The 24,643-nt window shown below is 41.0% G+C and overlaps 1 protein-coding gene across 1 annotated transcript; it reads left to right on the top strand.

The window, feature by feature from the left end:
- Window positions 1-20,845, top strand: LOC144772587 (matrix metalloproteinase-18-like). The gene is made up of 10 exons (XM_078657014.1): window positions 1-169; window positions 5,481-5,725; window positions 5,825-5,973; window positions 6,600-6,725; window positions 10,808-10,969; window positions 12,637-12,754; window positions 14,242-14,375; window positions 15,681-15,840; window positions 16,603-16,706; window positions 20,590-20,845. The coding sequence occupies exons 1-10, from the start codon at window positions 65-67 to the stop codon at window positions 20,697-20,699; spliced, it is 1,413 nt and encodes a 470-aa protein (XP_078513140.1). The 5' UTR covers window positions 1-64; the 3' UTR covers window positions 20,700-20,845.
- The last annotated feature ends 3,798 nt before the right edge of the window (window positions 20,846-24,643 follow it).

Genomic DNA, 24,643 nt, shown 5'->3' with positions numbered 1-24,643 from the left:
TGAGACAGGACAGTGAGAACGGTCGCCTATAGACTCCCATACACCGACCGGTGTGAAGACAAGGATGGCGAGCCTTCCCTTTATCCTGATACTTTGTGTATCATACTCTTTTGCCTTTCCTGCACTCAAGGAACCTGAGAAACAAGACAAGACCTTACGCCTAGCAGAGGTAAGTCTTTTACTCCATTATATACTAATGATTAGAATTTGGAGCTCGTTACGGTAAGGTCATTAAAATATCTAATTTGAATAAAATGCCCAAGTGCAGTGTAGAACATAATTACAATATTTAGTTGCAATATTATAAGAGATAATAAATAACACACCGGCTGCCAGAGTTGGACGCAATTGTGCATACAAAAAAATAGTGTTAAAAGTTTGTTATGAAGTACCTCACATTTAACTAATGTTTGCTGTTTTTTGTGATGCGGTTTCACCACATAAAGTACAAATGCGGTAACACAACATGTCATTTAGAAACAGGAAAGCTGAGCCTGCTTTTTACCAACAAACAACGAATGCTACTCTGTGCCATTAAATGTGTCAAAATATGTGCAAGCGCTATTTCTGCACGATTTCCCATCTATACCGAAATGTGTGGCAGTGTTGCAGTTAACGACCGTTCGCAATTTCTGAATCGTGACATTACTGCACGTCTGCAGAACAAGTCTTTTGAGAGCCATTAAACAAAAGAAGTTTTTTAAACGTCTTGCATTTCTCATGAATCACTTGCCTTACAAAGGACTGCAGAAGGTGCACTTACAGTGTTTGTTTGCTTCATTTCACAGCAGGGTAGGTATGCCCTGGAGCGCCATTATGCGGCAGTAGGTTGCATGAACTCCTGACTCACATTTTGAAAGGCGGCCAATCGCGTGTGTAATCCTTGCGATGAATCCATTTATGATTCCCCTTCAGCTGAAAGGTCATAAACATGATTTCCATATAAAAGAACAGCTGTGACCCGCAGATTGCTTGAAACAGAAAAGAAGGCTGGGTCACAAACATAGCATGTGTCTGCGGTGTTTGCATTTGTCAGCCTCACTGGCGGGTACACGTAAACAGTTTCGTGTTGGCAGCTTTCGAATGTGTCTTCAGTATAATCTGGGCTACGGTTTCGAGTTACGTTGGGGGGAATTTTCACAGCTCTTGAGGTTAGCGCCATATTGCTCTATATAATGTGTTTTTCATTATTGCCACTGGCCATGCAGCAGATGTAGATGCTGATTCCCTTCCATTACAATTCAAAATGTGAAAAACAATCAGATAAAATGCATAGGCAAACAGGAGTTAACAAAGTAATTTAAAAAAGCATGGGGATCTTACAAAAATCCAAAGTACATGGTGCATTATGGGTGTAACTAGTAAGGCTAAGGCTTACATTACAACTCAGCTTCAGGAATAGTCAAGTAAGGTTGACTAAGGGGATTGTGTGTGAAATGCCCACAGGTCACCCTAACTTCTGGAAAATCGCAGCAGCGGAAGTACAGATTTCTGTTTGAAAGTCAAACCATACTTTAAAATTATACAAAATAATGATTAAAAAAAAACATGTCGACCTGGGATCCCGATGATACAATTGCCATAAGAGGCCCTTACGTTTTTAGGTTTGCGATTGGAACAAAAATTCAAACACCTTTGGCACATTTTACCTCCAATGAATGGAAATACTGGCAGCAGAAGCTTGTCGACACCAGCTGCCTAATGACAGTAAGAAATTCAAGAATCACTCATGCAAAACTGATTTAGACTCTTATAGGACCGATTCACAAAAGGAATTTGCACCTTTATGTAGAACTTGGGTGAATAAACACCACCATTTATAAGAGCAAATTCATAGTGGCTAACGATAGACACGCATAAATAGGTTTACTCACATTTAACTTAATATTCTGCCAGTCTGGCCGCTTTTTAAATGTGATTACATCGTATCATATGGGGTATATTTATATATATATATGTATATATATATATATATATATATATATATATTACCTACAGTAGGTATATATAGTTAGGATTGTTTTCCATAGGAAAATCGCAACATTCTATTGGGAATAACTTTGGCGCTGATTGAGGAATCTTCCTGAAATTTTCCTTAACTTTGCCTCGCGGCGCTCCGGTCCTTCCCTGAAAGTTTGGGGGGGGGGGGATTCGTCAAGCGGGGGCCGAGATAAAAGGGGGGTCCCAAAACGTGTTTTCCCCATGTTAATTTCCATAGGGCGGTTGGACTCACTTTTAGCCCGAACGGCTGAATGGTTTTCCACCAAACTTGGCAAAATTGTAGGGACTGGTAGCCCGATGTGCCTTTGCTATGTCTCAAGATATGTGCTCCAGTGGTTTTTACGAAAATTAACTTTAAAAAAATTTATATTGGGCTACATTGGGCTATATATATATGTTAGAGCCCAAATGTAGCCCAATGTAGCCCAATGTAGCCCAAAGATGGCCACCAGAGACAAAAAAAACCAAATGTAGCCCAAATATCAGCCAGATGTAGCCCAACTATAGCCCAATGACAGAATGTCCCAGAGTGTTCTAAAGAACAACTAGAGCGCTAACAGTCTTACTTACGACAAAAGTATGGCACACCTGAAGTTATCTTGATTGGAATAAAGTGTTAACACTTAAACATTTAATTTGCAAAGGAACAAAATGAGGGGGTTCATTTTGCCATAGAAATTATGATTAGTGCTGAAGAAAGAAAATTAGGGCACATTTTGAGTGACTTCTCAAATCCTCTTATATTTCATTAAAAAAATTCTGATATGCAGTCTCCCAAGATGGCCACCAGAGACAAAAGAGCCTGTGCTTAAAAACTCTGTTAGCAAAGCAGGCATTTGAGATTTAAAAAATGTTTTATTATATAAAAACGTTATCCGCTAATAGAATTAGCATTTAAAAAACCTTGCGAATTCATTGAAAAAAACATAGGTTTCAGGCCTTATATAGTTAGGAATTAGCATTTAAAAAACCTTGCGAATTCACTGAAAAAACCATAGGTTTCAGGCCTTATATAGTTAGGAATTAGCATTTAAAAAACCTTTGAAATTCACTGAAAAAACCATAGGTTTCAGGCCTTATATAGTTAGGAATTAGCATTTAAAAAAATCTTGCAAATTCACTGAAAAAACCATAGGTTTCAGGCCTTATATAGTTAGGAATTAGCATTTAAAAAACCTTTGAAATTCACTGAAAAAAACATAGGTTTCAGGCCTTATATAGTTAGGAATTAGCATTTAAAAAACCTTGCGAATTCACTGAAAAAACCATAGGTTTCAGGCCTTATATAGTTAGGAATTAGCATTTAAAAAACCTTTGAAATTCACTGAAAAAACCATAGGTTTCAGGCCTTATATAGTTAGGAATTAGCATTTAAAAAAACCTTGCAAATTCACTGAAAAAACCATAGGTTTCAGGCCTTATATAGTTAGGAATTAGCATTTAAAAAACCTTTGAAATTCACTGAAAAAAACATAGGTTTCAGGCCTTATATAGTTAGGAATTAGCATTTAAAAAACCTTGCAAATTCACTGAAAAAAACTATAGTTAGGAATTAGCATTTAAAAAAACTTTGAAATTCACTGAAAAAACCATAGGTTTCAGGAGTTATATAGTTAGGAATTAGCTTTTAAAAAACCTTTGAAATTCACTCAAAAAACTATAAGTTTTAGTGGTGCTATAGTTAGCTGGACATTTTACTCATACAAAACCATTGAAATTGCTCCTATGTAGTTAGTTGTACTAACTATATTTCGTGCACCCGCAATCCACTGCTGATGATGTCACATATTAGATCATTCATGACATGGTCAGTGACATCACTGATGACATCTCAAATGACATCACTGATGACATCACTGATGACATCATCCACGTGACAATCACATACACCTTTTCATACACTATTACAATTTTTCATCACTCTTTGTAAAATACAGAGTATCATATTTAAATCCATTGTCACAGCAATACAAGTATCTAAAAATCCACTCAGTGATTCATAGATGTATACACACATCTAATCACTTACCTATGGATTCACTCATACATGCTGTCAATGAACAATAGAACACTATCAAAAATACTTATACATCTATATCGACATTAAACAACAGCACGCATCCTATTCACATATGAAGTCATCCTACTCACTTATGCAAACAATGGATCATACTTACATATTTACTTAGCAAAATACTTATATAAACACCACTTCTTCTATTCATTTAGATAGTAAGTCATACTTAGTGAATTATAAAATCATTATTACAAGTATACAGTTATCCATACAGTCACTCACACAATCATTGTGTCTTATGTATACTTATTTATATACAACAACTGACACATACACTGCCTTTTATTTTTCTAGTTTGTTGGACCTGTACAATTGAGAAATATATTTGCTCATCACCACACACATAAATATATTCACTCACCCAAACAACTGTTAGAACATGTAGTTTTAATTTCATATATCTACTGAATCAACTATTCACACATCTTTGGACAGTCACCCCCCCCCCCCCCACCGAACCACACACACTTTCACACTCCCATACAAATACTCAGTTAACTAATCAATAACTAATATAGACTTTCACATAGCTAGTAACCAACTGTAGAATCAGTTTACACAACAACTGACAAAGTGATACAGATATTCACACAGTTTAGTCACTATCCACTATATTTAGTGAGACATTATAAATTGGTCAAGTAAACAGTCAATTACACTGCTACTAAATCCTCCATCCAAATATTTATTTATATATATCCACTTATTCTTCAATGCAAATTGCTATATATATAATGCATATTTAAATAACGAAGCAAACCACATTCACTGGATGATGTCATCAGTGATGTCATCAGTGATGTCATTTGAGATGTCATCAGTGATGTCACTGACCATGTCATGAATGATCTAATATGTGACATCATCAGCAGTGGATTGCGGGTGCGCGAAATATAGTTAGTACAACTAACTATATAGGAGCAATTTCAATGGTTTTGTAATGTCCAGCTAACTATAACACCACTAAAACTTATAGTTTTTTGAGTGAATTTCAAAGGTTTTTTAAAAGCTCTGGATTTATCTTTGTGATATATATATTTATATTTACAATTCCTAATTCTATGTACCTAGCAGATATATATATATCTCCAAATCACGTACATCTAGAGTTAAGTATAATGAGCCCAATACATACCTCAATGTTGTTCCCTTCAGGATTTTCTTGTAGTCGATTTTTCTGCCACAATATTATGGCTTGTCGATAGTAAAACCTTGATATTCTCGTAGTAAACTGAGAGCCCAGCTGGCCATGGAGAGTATTTCGAGAGTACATCCAGAATGGGATGTTTTGTAGCCAACCTTTAAGACACTGCACATCATAGAATACAAATATCTTTTTTATTGGCTTTTCACCCAATGTCCATGGAATCCAGATACTAAATGTACCCCATTTCCTTTTCAGAAATACTTGAAAAGCTATTACAACCTTGAAACAGTGGATAGGCCAATCACACGGATGAAGAGCAGTAATCCGTTCTCTGAAAAGCTCAAGCAAATGCAAGACTTCTTTGGATTGGAAGTGACTGGGAAGCTGGATCCGGCCACTGTGGAGATAATGGAGAAACCACGGTGTGCAAATCCGGATATTGAAAACTATGTTACCTCGGAAAGTCATTCAAAGTGGGAAACAACTAACCTTACATACAGGTAGGAAGAAGCAGGGTTATATCTGTTCTTCTGAGATGTCACTCTGCTGAGTCAAATCTACACACTATAGTAAACTAACTGGCTTCCATTTATTTTCAGAATACTAAACTTCACTCCAGATATGATACAGGCTGATGTGGAGCAGGTAATCCAGAAAGCGTTTAAAGTTTGGAGCAATGTGACACCACTGAAGTTCACCAGGATATATGATGCCACTTCAGACATTGAAATCTCTTTTGTGGCTGGAGGTAAGTCCTTTTGTCAATTCATTTGCAAATTGTACCTTTGAATTGGCTACAAAAGTACCACTCTGAACCTTTCCATTTGCTTTATGAGGAATGTCTGCCACACAAACCTTCTTGTTAAAAAAACTGTATGGGGAAACCAGGAAACGTCATTATACCTCTGATATATATATCTTTATATATATGTATTGTCAAGTCACATATGTGCTTACTTACCATTCAATATTTTGCCCCTCTATATTCTGTCTATGATATTACGGTTCCATGATATTCCCTACTCAATATTTAAGAGGCACAACATCATTTATGATCTCTTTTGAAAAATCTAGATATTTTATTAGAATAGGAGAATACATTTGTCCAAGGGAGTCATTTCAATGGTATATAGCCAACAAAATATCATAAAAATATTAACTTTTGATTAGCTTATGGCAGGTAATGAGACAATGCAAAGGCACACAAGGTCAGAAAACAAGACTTTTACACCTTTCTCCTGTCATTTCTATCTGCACACTGCACAGTACCCATCCTTGGAACTAGGAAAAAAATATGCCCATTAAATTAAAAGAGATTGTTCCTATTGTTGGCCGTGCAGTAACTGGCACACACTTATGTCTTTTTTACTGTAGATCATGGAGACAATTCTCCATTTGATGGGCCAGGAGAGTTTTTGGCCCATGCCTTTGATCCTGGATATGGGGTAGGCGGAGACGTCCACTTTGATGAAGATGAAACATGGTCAAAAAACACAGATGGTAGGTTACAAGTCTCCTTCACTATCTCTTGTACATATCCAATGACCTGATTGTTAATATTAGGATACATGTTGGACGTAAAGCATTTTCTTTTAAAGTCAATATTTTGGTGTTTCTTTCTCGTAGTTTTCAGTTGTAATACAATTAAATTTGATTCCAATAGGATGCCTGTAGTAAGGCAGCTACACTGGAAGTAGGTTCATGTTATGTAGAGACATCATTGTCAGATCAGATAAAATCGTACCTCCTTCAAGTTTGAGAGAAAGAATTTGCAAATTGGCACATGAAGGGCACATGGGGATGTCCACCACCAAAAGAAGGATCAGAGAACACTACTGGTGGCCTGGTATTGATGCCATGGTAGATAGTTGGGTCAGGAATTGCTCCCCTTGCTCTTTGAGTGACAAATCTGTGAAGAGTATATCTGTTGATGTCACTCCCATTGAATACGCGGTTGGTCCTTGGCGGAGGTTAGCAATTGACATCATTGGACCTTTCAGCTATCAGTCCGGTAGGGAAATGTTTGGATTAGTTCTAATTGACTACTTCTCTAAGTGGCCTGAATTAAAAATTGTTGAGAAAATTTCCTCAGAAATGCTCCCAACGTCGCCAATAATTGTGTAGTAAGGCAGCTACACTGGAAGTAGGTTCAAGTAGATTTATTCACAAGAAGAACAGCTTGACAACCACAGGTAGCAGTACAAGTCTTCATACCCTCAGTCAGGCAGTAACTGTTACAATCAAGGGAAAACACTCTAAGCCCCACAGACCATTCTAAATGACATGGAGAGGTTCCAGATGACAGGGAGTCATGGTCATAGAGTGACATGGGAAAGTTCTAGATGACATAGGGAATACCACAATCCCCATACAGGATACTCCACTTAAGACTCTTTGAGGTTTATTTACAAGCCCCTTGCACCACCGTTGCGTCACTTTTAACAAACAGTGCTCACTCAGTGCTTATAGGATGCTGTTGCCTGATATTCCCTTGCCTCACTACTGCCTCTTCTCTCAACTGAAAGGAAGTAGAATATTAGGAATAAAGCCTGAAGAACATCAAAGATGGGGAAGATACTGGAAAGACTGGGCACACAACTCAGGGAGGAGAGAGGAAGAGCTGCAGGATCACATGAAACATATACAATTCCAAATGACATACAGTAAAACACTTTTATGGCCAGATGTAAGAAGACACTGTTTTACGATTTCCTAATTGCGACACCTGGGATTCATAATTAGGAAAGCACAAAACAGCATGTATGAAAAAGTTTTGAACACTTTCTGCTATTCCAAGTGAGTCGCAAATGACCTACCTCATGAATATTAATGAGGTAGGTCACAATTTGCGACACATTAGGAATCGCAAAAATCACAGGGATGGTGGCCTGCTGAGGTCAGCAGACAACCATGTCAGTAATTGCTTTTAAATAAAGCAATTTTTGTTTGTTGTAAAATAGCCCATTTTCCTTAAGGGAAAACGGGTTGCTTTACAAAGAATTAAAGTTTTCTTTTCATTTTTTAAGAGCAGGCAGTGGTCTGTGGAACCACTGCCAACTCTTAACAATGATTTAACAAAAATTCACAAAGGGGAAGGGGACCCCTTCCCATTTGCAAATGGGTTACCACCTACTTGAAGTAGGTGGTAAAATGCAAATCTTTTGCGACTGCATTTCGGTCGCAAAACATTCAAACATACCGATGCGATTTGGTTATTAGTAAGGGACACCCTAAACACGCCACTTACTAATACCGAATTGCAAACCCAAATTGCGATTCAGTAGCAGATTATCAAATCACAATTTGAATTTGATAAATGTGTATACCCTTTTTTGCTTTTGCAAATGGGCCAATTCTGCGAATCGGCCGTTTTGCGATGTCAGAAAGCCTTCATACACGTGGCCCTTAATAGCTTGTTACATTCAAACACATACAAAGAACATTGATGTAGCCAGACTCTCTTAGAGGGCAATTGTGGGCCAGGCCTGCTCCTGCTCCTGCTTTTGAGGTTTTTAATAATTTTAGTTTTTGATAAATACCCTTTGAGTTGAAGTCCAGCATAAATGGCAGTCCTGGCCCACACTCTGGGAGCCTTGAACCTAGCCCCTAGGGAAAGTATGCCACTGCTAAACATATATTTGGAGCTGCCCAGTTTAGACCCGTCTGGGTGGGATTTATAGTATGAGATGTAACTAATCATACTGTGACCCTTTTGATGCTGATTACCAGACATTATGCAACTCATAAGAACACATAACTAATCAAACTGTAATCCTTTTCGATGCTGATTAACAGACATTATGCAACTCATAACAAAGCATAGCAGCTTGACAAAATACAAAAAAGGCAAATTCTGAAATCCTTAATATATTATTTATAATGCGCACAAATAGAATTACAAACGTTCGAGTGCTGTTTATAGACACTTAGTAGGACATAGTTGGACAAGCAAATACATCTGCAGGTAGGTAGATTTATTTATGACAACTATGCACATGCGTAATTGAATGACATTAAAAGAAAAACATGAATATGATTAGAGGAACAGAGAAAATATGTTTTGCTTAAATGGTCAATGTTTTAATGCGTTGGGCTGTTGGAGTTCTTTACTGCTTGGTGCCACAGAGAAAGCTTGTGTGAAGGGGTTGCTGGTTTGTCGTGGGCCTGGAATGCTAGTTTATAGTTTGTTACTGGTCAATGCAAGCACTTTACAGCAAAGAGGAAGAAAGCTTACATTTTTGGTGAGGGGGAGCACAGTGCATTCTGGCACTGACTTGCAACTGGGGGTCGGCAACAACTAGAGACATATTCTTCCTCAGTCCTACAACTAGGAATGCTGCCAGGTTTTCCCCAGTTTTGAATTTGTGTTTGAGCTCAGCAGCAAGATCTGAATATAGGCTATTCCTGTATCTCAGTCAGGATATTACATCTGCCAAGGGGTGACAATTGGTTTGGTTTGATTTATTGTTTAACATTGCTGCACATGGAACTTGCCTACCAATATTTGCTACTGTATTTATCAGGGCCAAAAATCATACCAGATTCATGCAATCGGTCTCTCAGGGCAGTGGAACAGGCCCATTTGCCAGGTGTGGTACCAGCCTCGGCCGGTAGTGTGAGTACCGGCCGGGCAGTGACTTCGGGAGGGGAAGGGGCTGGGTGGGGGGTAGTAATGTATGGATTACGGATTTTAAAAGGTAGGTAAACATAAAAATAAATAAAACAAATTTTGTTGCACACACTGCATCACCAAATGCGACGCAGTGTGTGCAACGAAATTTGTTTTATTTATTTTTATGTTTACTTACCTTTTAAAATCCGTAGTCCATGCATTACTTCCCCCTACCCTGCCCCTCCCACTCCCCACGTCACCGCCCGGCCGGTACTCCCACTACCGGCCGCGGCTGTGTGGTACAATCCCTTCCCAAAAGAATTGATCACCAAATGGTCATGGCTAAGGTGGAGGCGAATACCATCGACCAAGAGTCTTTATGATTGACTTGGAATGAGCAACACTAACATTGTTTGCCTGCTTCTGAAAGTAAGCCAAAAATCTATATGAATTGTCCGTATAAATTATGTAAAGCCTTTTGAGCATATTTACAAGGTGGAGTTAAGCCATGCTAAGGGGCATTAAAATTATCACCTCTTTAGCGGCATGAAACTGACGCTAAAGCGGTGATAATGGGCTTGATAATATCCCCTTGTGAATTCCCATAGAAGCCATTGTTCTGGTGTGAACATGGGCTTCTATTGGAATTCTCAAGGGCATATTATCAAGCCCATTATCGCCGCTTTAGCGGCAGTTTCCTGCCGCTAAAGCGGCGATAATTTTAACGCCTTTCTTGATAATATGCCCCCAAGTGACTTAGCGCCACCTTGTAAATATGGAAAATGGCGCTATGCCACCAGCCATCCGGTGGTGATAGGGGCTAGTAAATATGCCTCTTTGGGTCGAAAGTGTCTCCAACATAGGTGTATTCATCAAAGGGATGCAGGACCATCAAACATGTGGTGCATAGTCATGGTGGGATCTGGGATAGTCTCACCTTTAATACATTTCATATTTCTTTTTTCTCTAGGAACCAACTTGTTTCTTATCGCAGCTCATGAAATTGGCCATGCACTGGGTCTCGCTCACTCCAAAGACCCTGGCGCTTTGATGTTTCCGTTTGTCGTCAATGTTAACACCAAGGAGTTCCAGCTATCTCAGGATGATATTAATGGAATTCAGTCCCTTTATGGTACGCAACAATTGTGGATGTGATTCGAAATCTAAAGTTTATAAAATGACAAGCGACTAAATGAGTCTGGCAAGACAAAGCCTGTGTGAGTAGAGAGTTCCAATATACACAGTCAACAGCACCAAGCTATGAAGACATATACCCAAGGTTCCCCACAATGAAATCTACAGCATTGAAGTACACAAACCTCTGACTTAATTTGTCAGGGATTGCCTCTAAAGGGAAATCTCCAACAAGTAGACTGACATATTAGTACAGTCGACATTACCAGGCTGCACAAATGGCCAATAGAGCATCATATAAGAATAACAAAGCATAAAGCAACATAACATAAAATACAATAAATAAACCATTACTTATTTCAGGAATTCCTGAATTCTACAATGCTTAATGCTATCATAGCTGTTTTCATAGCCTTCCACTAATAATATTACTTTTGGCGTTATTGGATGTCATATGTAAGTAACATCAAATGTCAATCAATCAATCAGGGAAACAGCGTTTACAACGCAACTTTTACAACGAAGTACCTTTACGACGCAACCATTACAATGCAACTTTTACAACGACTTGAGCTGAGGGGCGCTCTAGGATAGGGAATAGTTTTAATTTACTATCCAACACCTTCCCTACTATCCACGGGGACTAGAGTTGGAATAGTAAATTAAACTATTCACTATCCAGCGCCCCCCAACGCAAGTCGTTGTAACGACTTGCGTTGTAAAACTTGCATCGTAAAGGCATGCGTTGTAAAAGCATGCGTTGTAACGACGTACATCCAATCAATCATCTGGATTTGTAAAGTGTGCTAATCACCCAGAGGCTATCCAGGTTTTTGGTCCATGTTACTAGGGGTCTCAGTTGCATAGCCAGCTCATGAGTCCCTTTCTGAACTCCTGAAGGGAGGGAGATGTCCTCAGGTGGTTGTGGAAGCTGTTTCAAGATGTCTCTGTGAGGTAGGAGAAGGAGCAACCTCCACAGTTCCTGCGGCGAATGCAGGGTGTATAGGCGAGGGAGAAAGAGGTGGAGTGTAGGTGTCTGGAGGGTCAGTGGAAGTTCAGGCAGTGGTTAATGTATGTTTGTTCTTGGGTGTGCAAGGCTTTGTAGGCATGCTTCAGAATCTTAAATTGGCATCTTTTGAGTATGGGGAGCTAGTGGAGTTCCTTCATTGGGGGGTTATCTGAGTCCTTCTGGGGAGGCCAAGGATGAGTCTGGCCACAGAGTTCTGGATATTCTGAAGTCTCATGATGTGGTTCCAGCATAGAGAGCATTGCTATAGTACAGGCAGCTGGTGTCGAAGGCTTGGGTGATGTATGTCTTGTGGATACAGCGATCCATTCGAAGATCTTACGGAGCATGCAGAGGGTGCGGAAGAAGGTGGAGAAATCAGCATTGATCTGGATCTTCATGATGAGTCTGCAGTCCAGGATGATCCTGAGTTTCTGGGCCTGATCTATGGGGTAGGAGGGTATCCCAGGTTGGCAGGTCACAGGAGTTGTCCCACAACAAGGTGGTGCTCCCAAAGAGTAGTACTTCTGTCTTGTATGTATTGAGTCTGAGTCAGTTATTTTCATCCATTTGGCAAATGCCATATACACGTGGTTCAAAATTCCTGAGTATGTGTTAATACTAATTGGATGAATACATGATTTCATTTTTTCTCCTAGGGTTATCGAAGAATCCTGTTCAACCTACAGGGCCTACCACTCCATCAGCTTGTGATCCCAATTTGGCTTTTGATGCTATCACCACTCTCAGAGGAGAAATAATTTTTTTTAAAGACAGGTAAGCATACTTTGCATGAAATACGGATCTGTTCCATAACACTTGAGCAAGCACGCTACAGGAAGTTGTAGGAAAACCACTGACCTCTGCCCTGATAACTATAGTAAAAGGGCACTGCCATTTTGTAGGAGACTGATGCCATTTTTCACACTTTTCTTAGCTGTACCAACTTTTCTGGCCAGAATTCAGACAATAATGAATTCATAATAGACTGCCATAATCAATATTTGCTTGAGGACATAAGGTATTAAGAAGAGTAAATATGTGTTTCAACCCAAATCAAGAATTTCTAGACGTAGTTGAATTTTACATCCTAATCTCTAACTAGATGTACAACAGTCATGAAAAAATGGACAGACTCTCCTTATCTTCCCACTTCCTTGTACTCTATTCCTTATCTTTGCCCTCCAGTGCAACCCTCTGTTATCTTTCAATGGTATGTGCACTTAGGGGGTCATTATGATGGCGGAAGGACCGCCACCGCCGGGCCGGCGGTGGCGGTCCTTTCGCTATCAACAAGCGTATTACCCACCACCAAATTAGGACGGCGGTGAGTACCGCGGCAGACGCAAAGTCGGTCCGCCGCTTCCCCACCAAAGGCAATCGCACCGATTGCCTGGCGGATGGTGCAGGGCCCCTAAAATGGTGGCGTGCCTAGGAGGCACCGTCCACCAAATTAGGATGTGGGCATAGGAAAGGCCTGTCCATGGTGGCATCGCCATGGAAAGGCTGGTGGGGATTGGGTTTGGGGGCCCATTGCAGGCCCCTCTTGTTTGTGGAGGTATCGCTGAACTGGGGGTACCCATGGTACCCCCCTGCATTTCCATGCACCAAATGGCAGGCACCGCGTGGTGCCTGCCACGTAGTGCAGGGAAATGCAGTAGCGTACGGTGCAATGTTAAAAGCCCTGGATGCGTCCGCCAGTATGGCGGGCGCATCCTAATCGTAGTGGTGGGATTGCCGCATGTCTTGCGGACGGTCCCAAATACTGCTAGGATGGTGGGCGGACCTAGTCCGCCCGCCATCGTAATCAGCCCCTTAGTCTGTTAATCCTGATCAAACATAAACATTAAGTGGTATAAGCTTTTCTTAATCAACTAACAAAGTCTTTGCAATGCACTTTTTAAATTCCCATGTTGGTTCTTGTTGTGTTTGACGCTTTGTAATGTGATTTTGAAATTTAAAATTCAATCTTTTCATCTAACATCTCCCTGACACATCATATGGAGCTATGAAATGTATCAGCTAGTTTGACAGATGATAGAAGCATCATGCAATCCTTGGAAGAAGCTCAAATTAAAAGCAATACATTTATGCTCTTGATTAGGTAACTAAGGAATCCCTATAACTAGAGTATTTTAACCAATCTGTCACTTTCCTAGCCAAATGATGGTAACGTGTGCTCATTTGTCAACACGATTATAAATCTACATCTAGCTTAGTAGTATCTATATCAAAACGTGAAACTATTGCATTCTATTCTACAGGTTCTGTTGGCGCAATCTTCCCCAAACCTCAGACACTGAACTGCGTGTGATCAAAATGTTTTGGCCTTCTTTACCATCAAAGATTGATGCTGCCTATGAAAATACTGATGTTGATCAAGTTCGCATTTTCAAAGGTGATTTGTAGACCTATTTTTCAGGTTACTGCGAACAAAGTAATGCATTGATAAAAACAATTTTGACGTGGAGCAAATTGTTACAGTATTTAAAATCTAATTGAGCATAGAAAATATGCTGATGATCCAAAAGTGATTCCCATATTGTTCATTTAAAGATGAAATTCAACATTTGTGGCCTTGCAAAAGGTTTTAGATTTGTGAGAGTGTGATTTAAATTTTTAAAAAGTCCTTAAATTACCTATGAGTAATTCAGGAGGACCACACTTATCACAGCTTTGCGCCAGTTAAATGTTACAAAAAGTGATGGAAACCAAAGCCAATAAAAGGGAATTACTTCTCAACGCAAAACTTGATTTGCGCTCAAAAATAGCCCTAAAGTAAAGTAGTAATTTGCGTCACTTTGCCCCAAATTGACGTTGCATCGCAGTGGTACATGGCTATTCCCATGCAATGATCCATGGATTTTAACCCAAAACCCTATCTATAAAAAAGTAGTTAGTGGCTTGAACCAAATATGTGTGCCTTCTACAGGCAGGCTTAACATTTGTGTAATGTTTTCTTTCCTAAAATTATTTCTTACTTTGCATACAAAATTTACTTTGTTAGAACTGAGGATGTATTGTGTTTGCCACAAAACTCTTAATACTGTTATGTGCTGTAAATAGAAGGAAATGCTGCATATAGTGGAATTGACTGGGGAACATATTTAGTTGAGACTGCACCTAGTGGAATTAGCTGGGGAACTCATTCAATTGAGGCCCTAGCGATATTGTTCTGGCACAGTGCTGAACCTGATACGAGTAAGAGCGGATTATTCACACTTCCTGGTTTTCAGTACTTAATTTGAGCAGGTGTTTCCAGTGCTGGGCACCGGAACTTAATTGTCAATATCGGCAAACATGACAGTCTGCCACATGGTGGCAGTGTATGTCTAATTTTGGGATGATCACAGTAACAGCTGTTTATTACTTAATACATTAAAAACGACTAATACCTGCCACCCAAGCCACTCCTGCAGCTTTGTGGGCCTTTAATAGTCTGAATGTTCCCACTTGTAAGAGTGGGATGGTTGTTGATTGTGTTGTACTGTCATTGGCTGGGCTATAGATGTTGCAAACTGAAATAGAATCCTAAAGAGGGAACTGGCACTTATTCTTTTAAAAATTAAGCACTGGTTGTTTTTCTCTTTTTTACCTTCTCTTTTCCCCCCAACCTCCACCTCATGCTGCTGTACAGTAGCTTGCATGCGAAATGCAGCGCCTAAAAAAACACAGCAATAAAGAAACTCATTATTTTTTGCAGGCTCTAAATACTGGGCTCTTAGTGCATATGAAATTCTTGAAGGGTACCCCAAGAACATCTACAAACTTGGATTCCCAAGAAACGTGACGCAGATTGACGCTGCTTCCTATGATGAAGGCACAAGAAAAACATACTTTTTCGTTGGAGAGCAATACTGGAGGTAAAAGGGACGAAAAGGGATAGGGTGAAGCTAATGGGATCTCATCACCTGCCCCCAAGAGTCCAAACCAAATCTATGTTATGACTTGAAAGCTGTAATATTGGCTATTTAAAAAAAAAAAAATGCTATGTTGATAAAAAATTAACAACAAATGCAGATTATCAATGCGGGGGAGCACTGTAGAGTTGTAGTGAATATTACCGAGAGTGCTTACTAGGGTCTCCCTTTAAAGAGTCTCATGAGAAGAAACATCAGATGTCAACTAAACCTTTTCACTCCCTCTCGGTTCCTCTTTCTCGGTTCCTCTTCCTCTCTCTTCTCTCACTTACTGTTCGCCATGCTATATGTCTGAGCACGAACTCTTCAAACTAGTCGGCCATCATGTTGCACACAGGGGCGGCTCTAGGCTCATGGCAGCCCTGGGCAGGGAGCGTAGGTAGGGGGCCCCGGAAGAGGGGGTCCGGGCGGGGCAGAGACCCCGAAGCTTAGGAACCAGGCGCAGAGACCAGTAAAGAAGGGGGGGGGGACCGGGGTCAGGGTGTTTGGAAGTGGAACAGAGGAGGCTGCCAAATCCCTGCAAGGGGCCGCCAAGCAAATATGTATCCATCCTCAGAGGATTATTATATTAAGGATATATATTGGCGTGGAGGCCCCTGGGGTTTGGTGGCCCTGTGCAGGTGCACAGCTTGCACATGCCTAAGGCCGCCCCTGACATGAAGTAAAATGATTCTGACAATACTTGGTATCCTCCTCTGTCTGTAGGTTTGATGAAAAGGCGCAGAAAATGGACAAAGGTTTCCCGAGACGAGTAGAAGAGGACTTTCCAGGAATTGGCCATAAGATCGATGCTGTTTTCCAAAGCGACGGTAAGATGTTCAGACGAGCTGCATTTACTGGACAATTTTGGATGCATTACTTATAATAGCATCACCATACATACCATGCCTCTGAAATGTGTTAATCTAGTGCTACACTGTGTGTGTCACGTGACTGCCACCTGATGGATTATCGATCTCCCATGGACCCATGCTACATTATGAAATGTCAAGCAATAGTTGCACTGAGCGGTGTCTTTAATACACGATCAATTTCGTCTGATCATCTGGCCTCAACCATCGCTTCTCTCGACCCTTGACAAAAATGTAAACTTCCCATTTCTCGTCCTGCATTTCTGTGGTTTCAGAAATAAGAAACATGAACATCAACATAGACAATATTCCTTTCGGAAGGCTTTGTCTAGTTCTTCTTTACTTACTCAACCTTCCTATAGTATGTGGTGGGTATCACAGCTCTGAGGGCATCTCAATGAGGTTAGCTGGTCCAATGACATTTATTTGAATATGCCAAAAACTGTAGTTGCTTGCTACGAAGCATTGCATTCAAATTACTGCTGCCAGGGAATAGAGTGACTGTTAACTTTGTTGTAAGTGGAAAATGCATAGAGTTTATACCTTTGGTAATAGTGAATCTTACAAAACAAAAAGCCCACCCTTTTACCACACATATATACTGACATTATGCCCCGCTGCAATGTCTGGGATCTCTGACCCGTCACCAACTGGTGGTGTAATGCCCTTCCTTAGACAGCCCCTACTTCAATGCCCTACTTTAAAGGGCCATTGGAGAAAGCTTTCCATTAATGGAGCCAATGGGTTATGGCAGCGGAAAGTTGATGGTGAGCCTAACTTTAAGGGGGATATGTACTAGGAAGTGGAGGAGAGAGGCGTTAGCCTTCCTGGCATAGTGCCTCTCTCCTCCACTTCTGAAACGCAGGTTGCACCATATTTAGAAGAATGTGGTGCAGCCCTGCGTTTCCCCCTGCGATGGCGCTAAGTTTAGCAACTTAGCGCCAACGCAGGTACCCTTGCACCAGAGTGCAAGGGTGTCTGCATGCAGGGGAGGATTGTTTATGTGTAGGAAGGTCTCCTTTGCTGCACATAAACAATCCTAGAAATGACATTCTTTCACTTTTATGCATGCTGCTTCATGCAGCCCACATGAAAGTGACAAAATGGAATAAAAAAAAAAAGTTTGTTCATGTACAGGAAGGGATACAAAAGGGGATGATGGACGGAGCGTTTGAACAAATCAAACACTCACCCTCAGTCAACTGATCTGGGTTTAATCCATCACCATTCTTTAGTTCACTCAGCCACCCCAGTCCAGACATGGCTATATGCAAATCAGTCTGACCCTGTGCCTCGTGGGAACAGTCCAGCCCGAACTGCCAAGCCATGTCTTCCCTGGACCGGAAACAAGCATCCTGGGACCGGTTTCGGATTCATAATCCTCATTAGACAGGCTATCTTGAATCCAGTGGCCAAGTGAACAAGGGACTCACGTCTGAGCATACCCTGCCACACTTAGGGCGAACTAAGCGATACAAAAGGGGATGATGGACGGAGCGTTTGAACAAATCAAACACTCACCCCCAGTCAACTGATCTGGGTTTAATCCATCACCATTCTTTAGTTCACTCAGCCACCCCAGTTCAGACATGGCTATATGCAAATAAGTCTGACCCTGTGCCTCGTGGGAACAGTCCAGCCCGAACTGCCAAGCCATGTCTTCCCTGGACCGGAAACAAGCATCCTGGGACCGGTTTCGGATTCATAATCCTCATCAGCCAGGCTATCTTGAATCCAGTGGCCAAGTGAACATGGGACTCACGTCTGAGCATACCCTGCCACACTTAGGGCGAACAAAGCGATACAAAAGGGGATGATGGACGGAGCATTTGAACAAATCAAACACTCACCCCCAGTCAACTGATCTGGGTTTAATCCATCACCATCCTTTAGTTCACTCAGCCACCCCAGTTCAGACATGGCTATATGCAAATCAGTCTGACCCTGTGCCTCGTGGGAATAGTCCAGCCCGAACTGCCAAGCCATGTCTTCCCTGGACCGGAAACAAGCATCCTGGGACCGGTTTCGGATTCATAATCCTCATCAGCCAGGCTATCTTGAATCCAGTGGCCAAGTGAACAAGGGACTCACGTCTGAGCATACCCTGCCACACTTAGGGCGAACAAAGCGATACAAAAGGGGATGATGGACGGAGCGTTTGAACAAATCAAACACTCACCCCCAGTCAACTGATCTGGGTTTAATCCATCACCATTCTTCAGTTCACTCAGCCACCCCAGTTCAGACATGGCTATATGCAAATCAGTCTGACCCTGTGCCTCGTGGGAACAGTCCAGCCCGAACTGCCAAGCCATATCTTCCCTGGACGGGAAACAAGCATCCTGGGACCGGTTTCGTATTCATAATCCTCATCAGCCAGGCTATCTTGAATCCAGTGGCCAAGTGAACAAGGGACTCACGTCTGAGCATACCCTGCCACACTTAGGGTGAACAAAGCGATACAAAAAGGGATGATGGACGGAGCGTTTGAACAAATCAAACACTCACCCCCAGTCAACTGATCTGGGTTTAATCCATCACCATTCTTTAGTTCACTCAGCCACCCCAGTTCAGACATGGCATTATGCAAATCAGTCTGACCCTGTGCCTCGTGGGAACAGTCCAGCCCGAACTGCCAAGCCATGTCTTCCCTGGACCGGAAACAAGCATCCTGGGACCGGTTTCAGATTCATAATCCTCATCAGCCAGGCTATCTTGAATCCAGTGGCCAAGTGAACAAGGGACTCACGTCTGAGCATACCCTGCCACACTTAGGGCGAACAAAGCGATACAAAAGGGGATGATGGACGGAGCGTTTGAACAAATCAAACACTCACCCCCAGTCAACTGATCTGGGTTTAATCCATCACCATTCTTTAGTTCACTCAGCCACCCCAGTTCAGACATGGCTATATGCAAATCAGTCTGACCCTGTGACTCGTGGGAACAGTCCAGCCCGAACTTCTAAGCCATGTCTTCCCTGGACCGGAAACAAGCATCCTGGGACCGGTTTCGGATTCATAATCCTGATCAGCCAGGCTATCTTGAATCCAGTGGCCAAGTGAACAAGGGACTCACGTCTGAGCATACCCTGCCACACTTAGGGCGAACAAAGCGATACAAAAGGGGATGATGGACGGAGCGTTTGAACAAATCAAACACTCACCCCCAGTCAACTGATCTGGGTTTAATCCATCACCATTCTTTAGTTCACTCAGCCACCCCAGTTCAGACATGGCTATATGCACCTTCCTGTACATAAACAAACAGTGGTCTTTTGCTTTTTCTATGTGTGCTGTACAAGGCAGCACACATGGAAAAAGCAAAACAGAGGAAAAATAATGCATTTCTCCTCGTTTCGCTATCTAAAGACCAGTTTTTACCTGGTCTTAATTTTGGCGCTGCCTCCTATGTATGCCACCCTTGTACATAGGGGGCAGCATCAAAATGAATGGGTGTTGCGGTGGAACGCCCCCGGCAACGCCCACTGCCCACCCCTTTTGTGCAAACCATAGCATGAAAGGGGGCCTTGTACATAAGGCGCAGCCCTTATCGTCACCACAACATCACTATAGGTGAAGTTATGGTGGCAATAGGGGCTTGTACATATGCCCCTAAAGGAGGCAGACAAACTGAGGGTTTGACAGACAGGGTACTCTGTTGCATTTGTGGGTCTACCCTGTCCTCCAAAATCTAACTTAGCCCCTAAATCTAGCCCTTAGTCAATAATGAAAACTTGCTTAAACGACGTGTGTGCATGCACCTCAGTACAGCCTTGTTACACAGAACAAACATGTTAGCAATATAAATAGCAACTAACTCCTGTTTCTCATATTTCTAGGATTCTTGTATTTCTTCAGTGGATCAGTACAACATGAGTTCAGCTTGAAAACCAAGAGAGTTACCAGAATATTGAAAAGCAACAGCTGGTTGAGCTGTACAGAAAAATAAAAAAACACACGAGCTTTCCGCGAGAGGATTCTACATGAAGATAAAAGAAGAAATACCACTGTATCACAGTTCACCTTGCCATTTCACATTCTTTTGGAGAATTAATAGCAACTGTGTGCCCAAGGTTTACCACTAAGCGCTCCTCTGAAGTTTGAGATAATATTAAAACAGGGCACATGATCTTTAGGTTTAATTGATAAGACCCAGCTTTTATTTGCCATATTACATTTTACACTAGCCAGCTTGTGGCTTCCTGCAGGGCACAGTAAGGGTTCTGAAGTGTTCTGATAAAAGTATGAGTCTGACTTCTGTATCACAATAACACACATATTCCCTAAGCCCCAGGTTGCTCCTTCTTTTTACACTTAAGCCGGTCTATGCTATGGCATGCCACTACCTCGAGGTGGCGTGGTCTCCATATAAAACAATAAATAATGGAAATGGCAACGATTTCGCTAACTACAATAAACGAGAATCCATGTCACCATTCAAGCTACAAGAGTTCAACCCCTCTTTTGGTAGAGCTCATGCTTATTAAATGGGGCCACTTCCATTAAAACCCTTCACCATCCACCTTACAGTCACTCTAGGCTAATACGAGGGATTGCAGTTATTTAAGAATATGGTAAATATGTGTATTTAATGAGTGTTTTTTTATAACAAATATATATAAATATATATATTTATATGTTGTACTGAAGAATAAAGTATTTATATGTTTAAAAATCCTTTGCAATTTAAAGTTCTTTCCGGTGTAAGTATAATTGGGGGTATTAAATGTTCCTTGCCAAGCTGATGATGCCAGGCATACAGTACATACATAGCCTTGGAATTTCGGTTCATGCCATATCACACAGAGTGAGCAGAAGGCGGAGGGCTGGAGGAAGAAGCCTGCACCCTAAGCATTTCGGCATTCTGGTCCGAGTCCACTCCCCCCTGTTGAGGGTTCACAGAACAACAAGCAGAGGAATCTTACACAGTATTGCGATAATCATTTATATGGGCAACTGAATGAGGGCCAACACATTTTGTTTGAGCATTTTTAAAACATTAAAAGTGTCCAATTTCTAAGGTGGACAATTACAATTTTAATTATTCAAGTCAAGGTACAAATATCCATGTCTAGGACTTAGAGAGGACTGGGGCATTTTTCTTGGTATACCCCTTTCAACTTTTAGCTGTATCCTCCACTTTCCAAGCCTAGTGGGGAGGATTATGCCCCTTCTTTCAGACTAAGTCTGTTTTAGTTCCAGCCCAACTGTGCTTTGCTCTAAGGTTGGATTACTGTAACATTCCCTATAGTTGCAAGTACTCATATACTCAACTGTGCGGTGCCCAAGGTTTTGCTCAGAAGCCCATGGCTGGCGCAACTGAATTCAGCATGACGAATACCAAGGCTGCATAGCCTTGATTCTACCTCATGCCTTTTTTAATCCACCACCAGACACTCTCTGACCCTTTAAATCTCTCTTGTAGGTTCCTGCTCTCTATATTTGTGAAGATTGTTCTTCTTTCTCTCCCTCCATCTCCCATTGTATGTGTTTCTCTCTCTTGCTCTGGGCCAAGGTCTCTAATGAGGAAAAACTAAGTGCTGATCCACAAAAATAATGCAAGTGTGCCCCACCTGCAACCATCGGCACTGGGCTGACGTTTGCCAAATGGATGTTGGAGACCTTGCTAATATTGCACCTTCCAAATTGTCATTTATTGACCTGCAGACCCTTCTTTGTCATTCCTTTGTGGGGTGCAATGGAAGATGGAGAAAACTGTTTTCATTGAATTCATAATGGGCAAATACGGTGCTTAATTTGAGCCGGTGGTGTTCGTTGCTCAGCACCAGCATTAAATTGTCAAACACCAGTACTTATGACAATCTACCACATGGTGGCGCTGTCTGTCTAATTTACAAAGTAACACAACAACAGTTGTTTATTAACACAATATAGATAAAAAGTGGCTAATACCTGCCACCCATGCCATTCCTATAGCTTTGGGGCCCTGGAATAATCTGAATTGTCCCACTTATAGGGGTGTGATGCTTACTAGTTATGATGACATTCTGCTAAACCTTCTGTAACTAGAACTTCCAAATGACCCCCTATTAAATTGAATAGTGTAGTAGTGACAGCCCTAGTAGTCTGTATCACAAAGTCAAGTAAACTTATTCAATAAAATACAAATTAAAAAACACAATGAAAGAGTTCAAAAGCTATTTAAAAATACAGCCAACCTACAGAAATCTCTTGTGGAATTAATATATATATATATATCTAGGGTATTAGAAGAAATACTGAGATAACTGGGAAATGGACAAGTCAAGATATGGTGCCCAGTTCACAGGGACCAAACTAGCTACATAATTGTGAAAATGTATATACTTGCATTCAAACAAAATATATGAATCTTAAAATTTCACAAAGTGACAACCATGAATCTGCGTTACTGTGCTTGGCTGAACATATATTTGGGGGTTATGTTGTCTTACTTTACATGACTATAGTTATATAGTACAACATGAACTTGTCCAACAGCAGACACCGGAATCAAGGCAACTGTGGAAGGAGGAATATCAGAGAGACTCTAGTTAAGAAAAAGGTTGGATCTGAGTAGATTCTCATATTACAATCTGCTGTTGGTGTGAAGACTGACATGAAAGATTTTCCAGATTTCCAAACTCATTCCATCATTGAAGGCATCTGATAGCAAACCAATGGCCACCTTTAGCCAAAGGATGTAAATGCAGGATGGACAGAAAATGCCAACCTGCATATCAGATGGTGAGAGACCTAGGTGTTTGATTCACAATGAGCCGAATTGCAGGCAGAGGACCTTAAAAGAGATTCTCAAATTCACTGCTGTCCTTTGGAGATTCCCCATGACATCAGAGAAGACTGTCTCCAATTGAGCCCTCTATCGGGATGGGTGATGGCATTCTGGGTTCTTTTTTTGGATAGGTCCAGATACATAATAGCCCTAGCGTTTAGTTGAATTGCATTCTTCTTTCTGAAGAGCTGAAAGCAAACACCTTTAAGAAGTATTTTGTTGTGCAAATGTAATTTTCTCACCAATAATTGTAAGGGTCTTAACATTGCTGCTGAGGTGATTGAAGGGATTAATGAATAAAGTCAATGAGAAGTAGAGGTAGGAGGAAAGCCTGAGCTCATTGATGCTGAACAAGACCGCTTCAGTGTTTTTGCCATTGTGATTCAATTAACTGGCCTCAATCCTCTCTTGAATTCTGATACAACAACCATTGATCACTTCATATTCATTAGGTAGACTATTTCCAAATATATGAGTTGGTCTGCGTATGTGTTTGCATGAAGCTCCTGGTTGGGGATGAGAGATGGCAAATGATGTAGATAGATAATTGAAAAAGTAGCCTCTGAAAACCATCACACCACGTTATTGCTGAAGAAGAGGTGGACTGCATTTTTACAACTTTTACAGTGTTTCCCATACTGTGGGCTACGACCTACTGGTGGATCGGGACCTGATTTTTGGTATGTCGCGAAAGTTAAATTGATAAAGATGCCTTTAAATTCTATATTTATCCTGCCAAATTTGCTGGCTTCAAAAACAGAGGTCAAATATCAGGCTATATCTTGTAAATTGTGCTTATTTTTATAACATGGGGATTGGTGTTTACAAACCTCTCTCACTTTGCAGTCAAAAAAGGAAACGTGAAGTAAATTATGTGACATACTTGCTAGAGTACAAGAAGTATGAAAGGAAAGGCTGTATCATATTATTTATGTAACACACAACCAAATGTTGATACCTGTAAATTAACATACAAATTCAGCTGTTAGGAAAGCAAAAATGAAGCATTTTTGGGGATCGCAGATAGAATATCGAAAACAACAATATTATGATACAAATAAAATGGTGTCAAAAATATCATTTGCAAAAATATCATGTCCCTATACTTATAATGGTAAGTA

Source organism: Lissotriton helveticus, chromosome 8, assembly GCF_964261635.1.
Source record: "Lissotriton helveticus chromosome 8, aLisHel1.1, whole genome shotgun sequence".
In the NCBI taxonomy this organism is placed as follows: domain Eukaryota; kingdom Metazoa; phylum Chordata; class Amphibia; order Caudata; family Salamandridae; genus Lissotriton; species Lissotriton helveticus.
Note: the sequence above shows the minus strand (reverse complement) of the source record. Positions and strands in the feature narration are given on the sequence as shown.